We start from the raw sequence: 13351 nt of genomic DNA, 5'->3' as shown, positions 1-13351 counted from the left end.
AGCGGTCTCTAATGCCTGTGGCACCTCGATAAAAGTTTTAGAGCTGAGATTAGAGTCAAGAGGGAAAAGACAAATAAACAGCCGCATGGGTACATGATTGGCCGTCGCCGTTGTGCCAAATTGTTTTAACAAAGGAAGACTTGTTTGGCTCTCTTGTGATAATTTGTTCTAAATGGCCTTTCAGTTTTGTTGAAAGAGAGCGAGAATGCAATGAAAAGCCCATTCCCAATAACACAGTATTTTGTCCTAATTACAGTCAATTACACTTTTTTTTGCAGATGCTTCTGGCATCTCACTGCATGATGGTCTATAAAAGCCGCTCCAGCAGCAATCAGACGATCTTCAGACGCTCCGGCGAAATCGCACAAGAGATCAATGGTTAATTTAGAATGAAATTGGAAAATTTGGACTCAAATGGAGGGTGAAACAAAATAACAAACAGTGACAGCAAAGTGCAGGTGTATAAAATAATGGGGGCTGAGTCCTGGCGGGAGCGTCTGGTGCAAAGAACAAGTATGTGTGATGCCGACTTGTGATTCCAGCGGACAGTCCATCTGCCTCTGAGGCCTCCACCAGTCATACCCCATGACACCAGCACATTTTTAGATGCCCACACAGTTCCTGGCAGCACCCGGGCGAGTGCACAGAGGACAGAAGAGACAGAGCTGGTAGAATTCCCCCGCCTCCATTTTTCCCACCCCGCCTGCCCCTGTTTATCTCCTAAAGATGTTTAGCCATGCATGCACTGCCTTGTGCGCCTGTGTGTGTCTCTGCTGAGGAGGAAATTGCCCGGACACAGTTCTATTATCTCACATTGATTCCCTTATTATGTGTCTGCAGGTCAGATTGCAAGTTGGCCTGTACATTGTGTACATAATGGACTGGCTAACCGTCTTCAGCAGGGATCAGATCCTGGTCCTGCGGCTGGAGGACCACGCCTCTAACAGGAAATACACGATGCACAAAGTCTTTGATTTCCTGAACCTGGGTAAGTCAGATCAGTGATCAGTTATAGGCAAAGTGATCACTAGAAAGCATAAGAAAAGATAAGGCTGTGAATGTTTGGTTTAATAACAAATCATTTGCATTTACAACTCATTGGTTGGCTATTAAATTTATGAATGATATTTCATTTTTGGAATGAGTCAGTTCGGTCTGGGCTTACAAACTACGGATATTTTGATTGAGAATTTTTAACCAAAATTGTACTGTAATGTCAGACTATCATTTTCCTTTTGAAATGTGAAAAACAATCAGACAATAAATACGTAAATAAATAAATAAATAAATGCTGTTCAAATGGGAGGCCACAACACTTTGTTTACTGATGTGAAGGATGAGGCTTAGGAAGGATAAACCCCCTCAGGTTAACGCAGAGACTAATAACTCAGAGAATTAATGTAACACTTTTAAGTCCCTGTCTTTAATCTAATGTTGTCAAATGTCAAATGAATGCAAAAACATAAACAACAGAGCAAAATACTTTTATATTTTGGGTTATGCTGGGGTAAAAGTGTTGTCCTGAACTCCTGAGGCAGAGTAGCATTCACCATTCATTACCACTTCATTGAAAGTGTCGGCCTTTAACATTATTTATTCCATAAAAAATAACCTTATCGACAAAAAAGGTGCAGTTTATAGTATTCTGTTAGATCACCGCAGCTTTTCATTTATTTATTTTTTTAAGAACTGTGAAAGAATCAGTTCAAAATGATTTCTTTTAGGAGATCGATGCAGCTGAATTGTCAAATTGATAATTGAAGCATAGGAACAATGAATGAATTGTTGCAGCTGTTTAGATGCGGTCTGTTTGTCTTTCTGTCCAAAGGCTGATGCCCGGAAGAGTCCCGAGCTCAGCCAAACAAGAAAATCCAGGCGGAGGGCAGGGTCTCTGCAGAAACACTAACACACACTTCTAGTGGTTTGCAAGTGATGATTTAGAGGATTAGGATTTTTTTGAGTCTATACACAGTTTTTTTAGGAAAATCCTGCTCACTCTGCCGTTAACAAAGAACCATATGAGCCTTTAGACCTTAACTGCTCACTGATTGTCAGACAGTTGGGCTCCTTTCGCTGCTTAAGCGGTGTACAGTCTCCTGGCCAAGTAAAGAGGATTAAAGTGCCCTCACATCCTCTCCTCAACTTCCACACATTTTGCACTTTCTCAGTATGAAAGGTTTCAACCCTAATTTGGGGTAGGAGATGGCTGTTAGCGAGGGGCCAGTATGTCTGGAGTTTGTGTGTGTGCGTGTTTGTTTTTTGTGTGTGTTTGGGCTGAGAGTCAAATGCGCCTCTGCCCGTGTAGCCCTGCCGAGCGCCGCCGATGCCCTCGCTCTCCTGTCTCGCTCGTTCCTTCTGCACTTTAATTGCCCCAAAGCTTAAACTTAGCTCTTCAAAGGAGCTGCCAACACCAGCCAAGGTGTGATTACCTCCCAGAGAGTCGGAGCTCTGGGGAGAAAACAGAGCGGTGCTGATATACAGTGAAATTTCAGAGTCGCTGATTGAATTTGCTTTCATTAGTTTAGAGCTGTGGCGGCGTCTGAAGAGGCCCGGAGGATTTAATTGATCAGGAACTTCTAAGAAGAGAAAAAAGGGAGGGGATGCCTCTTGTTCTTACTGTTTATTAAAGTGTGTGTGCATGCGTGTGTGTTACAGGGCCACTGACGGAGCAGAAAGAGGCAGAGATCACTAAGAGCCCTGCGTCCAACACCAGGAGGCCGGCCGACAAAAACCTGGGACCCATGCTCCCCATTACCAAGGAGATCCTGCGTGACTTCTACATGCCCTTCAATGAGAAATTGGCCAAAGTCCTGCGGAACGACTCCTTCCGCTGGGAGAGCAGCTCTAAACTCAGTTAAAAACAAACAAACAAACAAAAGCAACCACTTGACATGTCAGCCAATCCCTTCGTTTTTGTTTCATCTCTCTCAAGTGCCCATGAAAAAAAAAATCAATGTTCTTATTTAAATTATTTTTTAAGTTATGAAAACAGAGATGAATCAAAGATAGAAAAATAGCACAACAGAGTTTGTTTGCCGATTTTGTGTGTGTGTGTGTGTGTGTGTGTGTGTTTGAGCGTGTGAGCGGTGTGTGTGAGGGAGAAAGAGAGAGAGAGAGAGAGAGAGAAAGAGAGGATGACGGCTCTTGATTGTCTTTTTTTGTGACCAGATGTACAAAATTAAACAGTGGATTAAGAATAAAAAAAAAAACAGAGTCTTGTGTTCTTTTATCAGGTTTGTTTTGCTTGGTTCAAACACAGAGTCCGATGTAATCTCATTGCATCCCTAATAGAATTAACATTACTGGACTTGTTTTTCCTATTTTCCCATGACAGCATAAATATATCCCATCTTATATAAGACTCAAATTCGACTTGAATCACAATGCCTTGTCTCACTAAATGTTTTAATACACTGAGAACATCCTTGACTTTAATCGTTTGTGATTTTTGCAGGAGGGATTACTGCACCAACACCGCCCTCTATTGGTAGATAAATGCAGTTGCAATCTTAGGAAAAAGTCTCCTATGTGCTGCTGTGTTGAGAGAACCTGTTGGAGCTCGATGAGTTTGATAAACCAAACTCATCGCTGAACAATAAGCAAACTGAAGCTGAACAATAAGCTGAACAATAAGCAAACACTCACATGGAGACAATGTGACTTCGGTGTACACACGTGTGACAGTGTGTGTTTACAACAGCAGGGATGCCATCATCATCACTATCACTTTGTTTGTTTCCATGAAGTTGAGTGAAACTCGCAGACTGCGTCGCCGAGCTGAAAGGCGGCCATGTAATTACACAGATCAGGCGTCCATAATGAGCTCCTTTCCCTCTGGTGAAAGTCTGTCACAAGCAATGAATAATTACCAATTAGGAAAACGCTGGATTAAAACTTGTAATTTGATTTTAGGCTATTAAGTCTGGCAAATGAATTTAGTAATTACAGTGAAGGCTGTCAGACAAGGCAGAGACACCTCTCCCCGGAGGAAACGAGCCAAACAGATTCATGTGTTTAAAACATTCTGATGAGAGATAAGAAACACTGATCTTCATATTTTAAGACTTGATACACTGAGCTACATGCTGAAGTAGTTTGATACCTGTGCTCTACACCAGAGGGCAGAAAACATTAACAAATATGTCAAACATCTGCTCCCTGCTGCAGGTCCCTCCAAAATGCCATAAAACACATAATAGTTTGGGATGACACTAAATTAAGAGCTATCAAAAGGAATTATGTGTATATGGAGATAATGGCAGATATGCGTTTTAGAGCCATGCAGCTTTAATGTTGAGCTTTCCTCCCCCAACCATCACATCCACACTAACTAACCCAGATACCACTGGAAAATTTCCATTCACATTTAGGAGGTAAGCCTGCAATCACACTGTGCTATTACACAGCATTCGATACCATTCTGATGTTTTCTATTAATCCTTCTGCGTGACTTTTACCCAGTCAAGTTCCAGAGTGAGTGCAGCTCATTTGACAGTATAAAATCAGGAGATGGCAGGGCTTTACATCCTTCTTTCTCACTGTAAATAAAGAAATTTAAAAAATATGAGCGGAGACAAGTGAATTCTGATCATTTGCATATTTTGTTTAGAGTTGCAGGGGCCAGCTGGCTGCCTGGCTGAAGAGGTTCTGCTTCAATAAGAGCCCCGACCAACTTCAATTTCCTTGGAATTCACAAATAATCTCACAGCTCCTTTTATCCTCGTCTGTGCTATATCAGAGCACGGTGAGGTATAGGAAACTGGACAACTGCTGCTCAGAATACTTCTGTGATGGTTGGGAAACAGACTTTAAGCTCCGTCTATTTCACATTTCTTTGTGTTGCATGTGTGCTACGTTTTGAACTCGGGGGAAAAAAGACAGACTACTGTTTGCCAACATACTTTTTTTTCATGGGAAATTTGTATGGTAGTTAAGATCCTGGCAGTCCTGACTGTCTCCTGGATAGAAGAATGATTACTTTTGTCAGTGAGGTATGTCTGAAACAAAGCCTGAAGTTTGAAAAGGAAGGAAAAGAAATTTATTATCAGAATTGTATACAATGTGTGGAGAGAAATCCCCTATAGGCAAATCTATCTATCTATCTATCTATCTATCTATCTATCTACTGAAAAATTAGGAAATCCTTTCCAAAAAGTCACATTTGAAAACCCTCATGCTATATTTTTATTTTTCGAATATGTGTATTTTTTTTAATTTTTTTTTTCTCTTTTTTGGGGGGATAAATTTCCTATTTTTCACGTGAAATGACATATTACCTGTGTTTTTTTCTTTGCATGTGAACATAAGTGTTGCCACGTGAAACAAGTGTCATAATGCCAGTTGAAGTGTTGCAAAAAAAAAGAAAAGAAAAGAAAAGAAAAAGAGAAAAAAAATTCGCATATGGGAGCAAATCTGTGTCCAAATAGCACATATGCTGTGAATTCAAATGTGGCTTTCCATGTGCGAGTTTTGTTGTAAAGCCTTTAGTAATTTCAATATAATGTACAATAATTCACTAGAACTGATCTCTGTTGGAGAATATATAAGAGTGTCTGTTGTACTTATTGGTTTCTTTATGTCCCCACATATGGCATAGACAGCACACACACTTCAGTTTTAAATCAACAGCGCACATTTCTCTGTATGGGCTGCTCCCATTACAGAATCCTAACAAACGGCGGCCTGTGGTCTTATGTTTGTCTATTTGGTGGTTGGTGTTTTGCACTTTGGAGAACTTCTTCTCTGCGCTCATTCTGCCTCCTTCCTGGTGATGAGGAGTTGGCTCTGTTGCCTTGGTTACTGTATGATACCTTCCTCCGTGCTTGGAGGAGAAAAAAAAAATTCGGGTGCTGTATTAGGACGGGGTCTCTGAACCTGTCGCATACATGCTGGACATTTCGGCTTAATTTTGTGGGATTCGCAGCCAGGATGCCTGATAGGTCCGTTTCTACTCTGTCATTCTGGATAAGCTTAGAAGCAATATGGGCTTTAGCTGACTGAGCTCTCTTTCCACCTCCTCGCTCACTCCTCTTCCTTTACCTCTCATTTCTTTCTCTTTCTCTGTCTGCCTCCCCCAGTCGTCTGCTCTCTGTTCTCGTCGAGGCTCTCAGCCCTCATGGAGCTGTCAAATTAAACTTTAATGAAATTCCATAGTGGTGAGGGACTTCCTTGTGTGAGCAAACAGCAGGATCCCTTCTGGTCTCCCAAATTACGTCCGAACTTAAGAGCCTTTGACCATCACAGTCGGAGGGGGGAGATGCTGTGAAGACCACCAACAAAGTGGTGGAGATGATCTTCTCCTCCTCTCTCAAGGCTCACACCCTTAAGCATGGGGGTGCATAGGGAGAACTTCTATTTCAAATCCCTGCTGCTCTCGCTCAGTTTCTTGAGGTATCAAAAAAAAAAAAAGAAAACGAAATCTGGATAAACAAGTTTATGCAACAAACATTTGCAATCCATCAAGCTGATTGAGTGCTCAGATTCCCTGCCAGCTGTATCTGAGGGCCTGTGTGAGCGTCAGTCATGCCCACTGATGATGGAGCAAGCAAAGAATGCAGGCAACTTGTCATGCGTCGAAAAAAAAGAACAAACAGACTCTTGTAAAGCTGTTGCCTTCATTGGGAAAGAGTTTTGCTACTTAATGAATATATAGTGTGCGATTAATTTGCTCTTTGTGCATCATGCATCCAACACATTGTGAACATTAAACTGATCAGCCCTGCAGGAGCCATTCAGTCTTCTTAACATTTGTGGGCCGTTACGGGTTCAGCATCTGTTTGTGATATGCAATGCTATGCACTTTTATCTCTTTTGGACACACTGTAGAAATAGTCCCTGGCAAGGCTGAGGAATTAGCGATTTCCGCGCTTATTTCTTTACACGGTCTGCAGTGCTAAGAGGTTATTGTGACAGCGCTGTCAAACAAATCCCAGCTTGCCGTTGTTTACGTGTTTAGGGCACTGGGCATTTTCCAGGATCTTGTTAACATTAGTGCCCAGGCTCTAGTAAAACTTTTGTTTTTTGGGCAGGGCTGCATCTGAAGAGTCAAGGCAAAGGGAAGGCAAAAATCCTCTGAAACCTTTTTTCATTCACATTTGTTCACTAATTACAACGTGCACATAGTTCTGTCTAGTAGTTGGCGAGCCTCCATTGGCTGAACGCACTGATTAGACTATTTCTGCTGGACCCAATCCCTATCCTCCTCAGGAGGATGTGGTGATCCAGGTATAAACTTTCTTCACTTCAGCTCTGTCCTCTGCAGGCCTCTCGTTCCCCAGCGCTTGTGTGTTGCTGTTCCACAGGATGTGATGCATCCTGGGTCATTGCTCTGCATTATTGGCTCTCACTTCAGACTGCAGCCAAGCATTTCACAACAAGGATCGTACAGAATTCTGATGCGGCTACATCTGTGCCTGCGGTGGACAGTCTCCTTCTCGGCATCTACCTGCCAGACGTACCTGAGAGTGCCCACATTCATACTGTCACTGTCCTGCAGAATTCACTAAGATATGAATCAATTTACCTGCTGATGCTCTTGTCATTTGGTCAGTAATCATTTTCTACACCTCAGAGACAATGATAGAAGTCAATTACAGAAGAAAATGTAAACTAGTATCAAAATGTAAACTAGTACCAAAAACTAGTACCAAAAACAGTGTGTGTATGTATATATATATATATATATATATATATATACACATATACATATTGCAGGACATGGATGATCCACATATCTGTGACAGCTGAGGATACATCATCTTGTTTGACTGCTCTCATCTGAAAAAGGCCTGCTTCCATCTTGATCCCCTTGCCATTCAACTTAACAATTGTCACTGTTATTAGATGTTCACATCTGGCCTGTTTTGGTCATATCCAGCTGGAAATTGTCCCAGCTGAATATGAACAAAGAATGAGAAACACAGGTGTTCAGGAAGGGAGTATTTTTTGAGGAGGAAACTGAGGACGGCTGTGCTGAAAAGCATCGGGACCCGGGCCACCTCGCAGAGAAACTGACATTGTAACCGACCCGCCTGAGCCCTAAGTCTGTGATAAAGAGATAAAGAGTCTTTTCATCACCTAAAACGCTCTAAAAAGGGGGGACACACACAGTGCCCAATCCTTCTTGACAGCCTGCTCCCAAGAACAAACAGCAATAAAATGTCACAAATTTTACAACACTGACAGTAGCTTTCTCGGGGAGCAAATGAGATACGATGTAATGACTGGAAAATCATGAAAGCAGCTTGTAGCCTGTGCAGAAAGACAGATGTACATTGTACTTGTGTCTCAATAGGCCTGTACAATCAGAGCACAGCACACTTCGGCATGTCATTATTTGCATACCAATGACAACATCTGTTTTCAAATGAATAAAAATGTATTACTGTCAGAATGTATAGACTTTCAACATTTATTTAGGGACTGGACTCAGGGATTTTGGATACCAACCCAGTCAGGGTAATTGGCTCCCATGTCCATTTATTACATCATTATGTATGAAAGTACTCAAATACTATTTTGAACTAGCCGTGCATGAAAAGTAGTGGCCACAAGATGGTTTAGTCATGAAATTTCCATGCTTTCATGCAGTAGGTCTGCATTTGATCTTCAGTTCAAACTTCCTCCCACTAAATATCCTAATGCATCACTGGCTGATGTGCCTCTCTTTTCATTGGAAGTACTAATAGAGGTGTAATTAAGATGTAATTTAAGAAAATATCAGATTTGACGCTGCAGATGTGATTTTGTTCCTGGTATAATTTCAAAAAAACAGAGGAAAGAGAAAAAAAAAAAAACTGAGAGCTATTGTGCTCCACTCATCTGGATCAGAAATGAAATCTTTATGAAAACATCATTTGATGAAACTGGATCAGTTGTACCCTGCTTATGAACCTGCATCAAAATCAAATAAGACATGTCTCAACTCAATTTCATATCTGCTTGTGACCTTTATTTGCAAATAACCTGAAATCCGCTTGAGCATTAAACAGCATCAAACAAATACCAGCATCTGTTATCTGGCACTATCCTTGAGTGCTTCTCAACCTCATTGCAGCATGGGGTCTATTGGCAGTAATTAAGCTAATTAAAAGGCTTAGTGTAATAGCATTATTTAATGCATGAATAATAATGTTTATGGTCATGAGAGTGCTTGTGTTGCAGTCAGACTACGGTGTTACATTGAACGGGTTTTCTGACAATGCAAGTTGAGGCTCTGCTGCGTTCCAAGCAGGACGGCAGCCAAATGCGAGCTGACAGAGCCTTCAAGACTTAAAGCATACTGCTCTGCATGTGTGTCTGTCTGGCGAATGGACCGCTGCCACGTTTCACATGGTTTCCATGGACACTCAGGAGAATAAATCACAAGGTTCAACAGAAAGCTTTTATTTCCTTGGCTGATCATATTGTCAACAAAATTGTTCTTAATTACAGTCGAGCCAAGAATAAAAAATTCACACAACTTTGCAAACTGTGCAGAAATGCTGATATGTGCATGCAACATATACCGGCAGGTTGATTTCTTTCTGTTTTCTCAACACTATGCAGTGCAGACTTACCAAAAAAAAAAAAAAAGTTGATAAGCAATCCTCCTGTCCTGCTCAGCCACAAGGACTCTCCATGTGACTTAACATATTGACACTGGTTTTAGTGCATTAGTAAACATGATGAATGTGCCTTGCCTTTCCAGACTCTTAATAAAGACCTGCAAATGGTGCTTGTGTACCTCACTGACTCCATTTATCACTTGTCCACTAATAAAACCAGGCAATCAAATTTACATAGCAAGAGCATTAAATTTGAACACTGATGCCCCCCCAGGGCCATCCTTGTGGGGACGTTCAGTACAGGATCCCTTTCCAGTGCAAGCCACTCTCGTAGACTCAGATAGTTTCACTGCCTACCCGACTGTCGATAATGCCAGGAGTTGAGATCCCTCCATAATGAGATGCACATGCCTTGAAGAGCCATTCTGCAAATTCCAAGGTTGTAGTATGGGAAACTGGTCGTTATGGATCCATGAATGTGTCAACTGGCTGTTTGTTGGACATGCAAATAACAAATGAAACAAGGTAGGATGTCCCTGTCAGACAAAAACAAACCTGTTTGTCCTCGCTCAACTTTTAACATCAGATTTCATTAGAGAGACTGGCCACGCGCCAGGCTGATACTCTCAAGGTTGTGTTTGATGGATGAGCACACTATGTATGTGCATGTGAATGTGTGCGCGTTCTCCTGACCCCAGCATTTTTAAGCTCCACTGGGTGCAATACTAAATCTAATCCTGTGCCACATCTTTTATGGGAGCAGAGGCGAGTCAAAATGTGTGATATTGCGTTTGCCTGTTTATTTGTCACTTTTTGCTTCAGTTACCCCGAACTACACTTTGGTCATCAGGGAAACTTTGCCTTGCCATGACCTGCATAACCAACTCATTTAAGGGAAAAAAAAAAAAATGAAGAACAGTGCCGTCTTTCATTGGCTAATGCGTGACCTATTTCATCTTTCCACAGTAAGATTTATATCTGTATTGAATGACCCATCTCATGCCTGCTGCTTGAGGATAAAAGCCATTTCCCTTTTCATTAATTATAAGGTGGCAAAGCGGTAGGAGTGAGGGGTTTGAAAACACCACTGAGGCTCTAACCTGTCACTTTAGGCACTGACATCCAATTAATGAGAATTCAGCCAGGGATTTTCTCCTCTATAAGAGATTATGGAGCGAGGCAGAAGCCATCACTCTCCTACCTTAGGTGTTCCTCAGTGAGAAAGACAGTTATTGTCACAACATCCCTGCCTCAAGCTGCTTTGCTCCACAGCCTGATAAGAGGGTGTTTGATATGCCTGTGTGAGTCTTCTTTCACCAAGTATTTTAGCCTCCATATTTTAGGTTTGACTTCTCTGCGGCACATTTTGGAAATAATGTACATTTATAAAATAATGCATGTCCATTAGTAAATAGGGATCATTTTGTGAAAGCCTGAGTGTGGTATGGCAGAGATGACTGTTGTCCAGAGTGATATCATTGTCCATAAATATCAGTGTCTCCCTATTTATGCCATGAGCAGCTTTTCTAAAGCACTGCAGAGTGTGTTTTTTGTCATTTTAAACTTACACCATCTTATTGTTATACCACAGAATAATTTTCACTGTGGGTGGCTTGATGAATTTGCACTTCAACAGCCAACCCAGCCAAAGCTGTCACATCCCTAACTTTCTTTAAAACTGACAGCAAACAGAATGGAAGACGCACGTGTTATGGCACTCCTTTTGAACTCTTTCAGCGAGCTCTGAGCAATCATCATAATGTAATTGCTCCAGTAATGTAGGCCTGTCTCCCGAGGCATCACCGCCGTGCCACGCACTTGGAAAGGCCTGACATTCGGCGAGTTGTGGTTATTTTAAGGTGCGCGGGGAGGGGACGATATATCTTGTCTCAAAGCCTTTGTGTCAAAATCCTGGAGCCCTCTTGCCTCCCCTTCTGCTTCCTTTATTTTTCCCCTTCCCACCTCTCCTCCCTCCCCCCTTCCTCCCAGACAGTTTAACTCAGCGGAGAGGAGTCCATGGGTGCAGTCTAAATGAGGAGTGGGCGAGCGGTGAATGCCTGCCTAGCTGGCGAGGGTATTGTGCCAACCGAGCAGTCCTCTAGCCTCCAGATGTCCGCCCACACCGGATCCACTTCCTCTGCGCTCACCCATCTCCACACCCAGCTCCCCGACCTCCTCAGCCTCCATTCAGAATCTCCAGCTGATATTTCCTGAATCACACAGGCGTAAAGACCAATTTCCACGCAACTTCTTTTCATAAGAGTCCTGCATCGAACCTCCCAGCCCCTCTCTCAGCAAAACTGTCTCCTCCCCATCAAATAGGTGTACTGAACCAATGGGCTTAAATTGGTCCAGGTGAAGTTTGGGCAGCTCACCAGCCTGTGCTATGGGGCCAGTTAGGGAAATATTACCTTATTTTGCTTTGCCTCGGGTTGATGAAATGTCAAGAGCTGTAGTTATTAGCTGTGTGATTGCTCAGTGGAATCCCTGTCCTCCTTATGACTAAAACTTTGAAGCCTAAGGCTAGACATTTCCCTCTGATCACTCCAACTAAGAAGATATCAGATAGAACTCTGGGAATCCCTGTGATGAAATATTTTGTGTTAATTTTTTGTCACAATTGAGGTGCCAGATGAATCTATAGCAGTTTAGCAGACACAATGAGGCTTTGTTCAGGACTGTGTGTCAGCTTGATGTGGCAAATATATCCTCATTTTAGTTGTGTAATGTTGACCGGTGGCTTTGGGCGTTGCTATTGCTGTCTTGTGAAAGTGAGGCTCTGTCAGCTGCTGTAGGCATGGTTATGTGTGTGCACATGTGTGCGAAAAAGAACGAGAGAGAGAGCGAGAGAGCGAGAGAGCGAGAGGTCTACGAGGAGCAGACAGCGTTGACGTGATGAGTCGTGACACACAGGGCATCGCTCCATCCCTTGTGTTGGAACATGCCTGGATGCTGCAGAGAGACTCGCTCTGTTAAACCTCAGCCACTCATTAATGTGTAAATTACTGCGAAGTCCAAACAGGTCTTGGCTAAAACAGGAACACACACTTGGTAAATGAGGCAGTGTGGAGAGCAGCAGCAAGCTAATTATTCTCCCAGTGTTGGGAGATCATGCACTGCAGTTGACATTTTAAAGCAATAAGTACACACGTACTGGATTACGAGAGCTGTACACCCACCGTGTCTCATTGCTAGAGGAATTCAGCAGAATTGGCAGACGGCTGCTACTGTTTGTTATGACATGTATACTTTGTCTCGGCTCGTGTTGTAACTGTACCCCTAAAGAGATCAAAAGCGTCGCCTGAGCCTCTCCTCTGGACGGTTCACTGAACAGCAAACGGGTTAAGAGCTGTTTCATTCTCCTAGTTGGTTCCCCTGCAGGAGAGAGCAAACTTTCTGTCTTTCGATTGCAGCAGCCCAGAGTGGGAGGAGATGTAGATGAAAGTGGATCCTCTCAGTTGAAGTGTCAATGTGTGTTTCTCAGAGAGCTGTGTGTTTCTATCTCACTTCTTCCCCCTCTATTTGAAGGACTGTTTAGTTTGTCATTAGCCTTAGATTGGTTTAAAACAACCAAAAAGCAACTTTCTTTTTAGGACTGAGCCACCTGCTGCCATCTACAGAAGGAAATCACTTGCTGTCTCTCTGACTATCTCTTCCCTGACTTCTGCTCTCTGTGTCTCTCCCTCCCTCTCTGCATTTTTCCCAGGCTGAGGCGTCCATGGACCCTCTGGCTCCGCTGCTTTCGTCAGTGACTTGGAGCGCTCTGAGAACTTTGTGAACTCCCTGTGCTGGAGTGGGAAGGGAGA

At 42.7% G+C, this 13351-nt stretch overlaps 1 protein-coding gene across 2 annotated transcripts in view; it reads left to right on the top strand.

The window, feature by feature from the left end:
* chst15 (carbohydrate sulfotransferase 15) overlaps positions 1-2941 on the top strand; it is a 32905-nt gene extending 29964 nt beyond the window's left edge. For both annotated transcript variants that reach the window (XM_030078519.1, XM_030078520.1), the window contains 2 exons: positions 841-988; positions 2656-2941. In XM_030078519.1, coding sequence (XP_029934379.1) covers positions 841-988; positions 2656-2858 — 351 coding nt within the window. In that variant the 3' untranslated portion in view covers positions 2859-2941. The remainder of the gene's footprint in view (positions 1-840; positions 989-2655) is intronic.
* Positions 2942-13351: the final 10410 nt, after the last annotated feature.

The sequence above is a fragment of the Myripristis murdjan genome, chromosome 19 (genome assembly GCF_902150065.1).
Source record: "Myripristis murdjan chromosome 19, fMyrMur1.1, whole genome shotgun sequence".
Lineage (NCBI taxonomy): Eukaryota > Metazoa > Chordata > Actinopteri > Holocentriformes > Holocentridae > Myripristis > Myripristis murdjan.
Note: the sequence above shows the minus strand (reverse complement) of the source record. Positions and strands in the feature narration are given on the sequence as shown.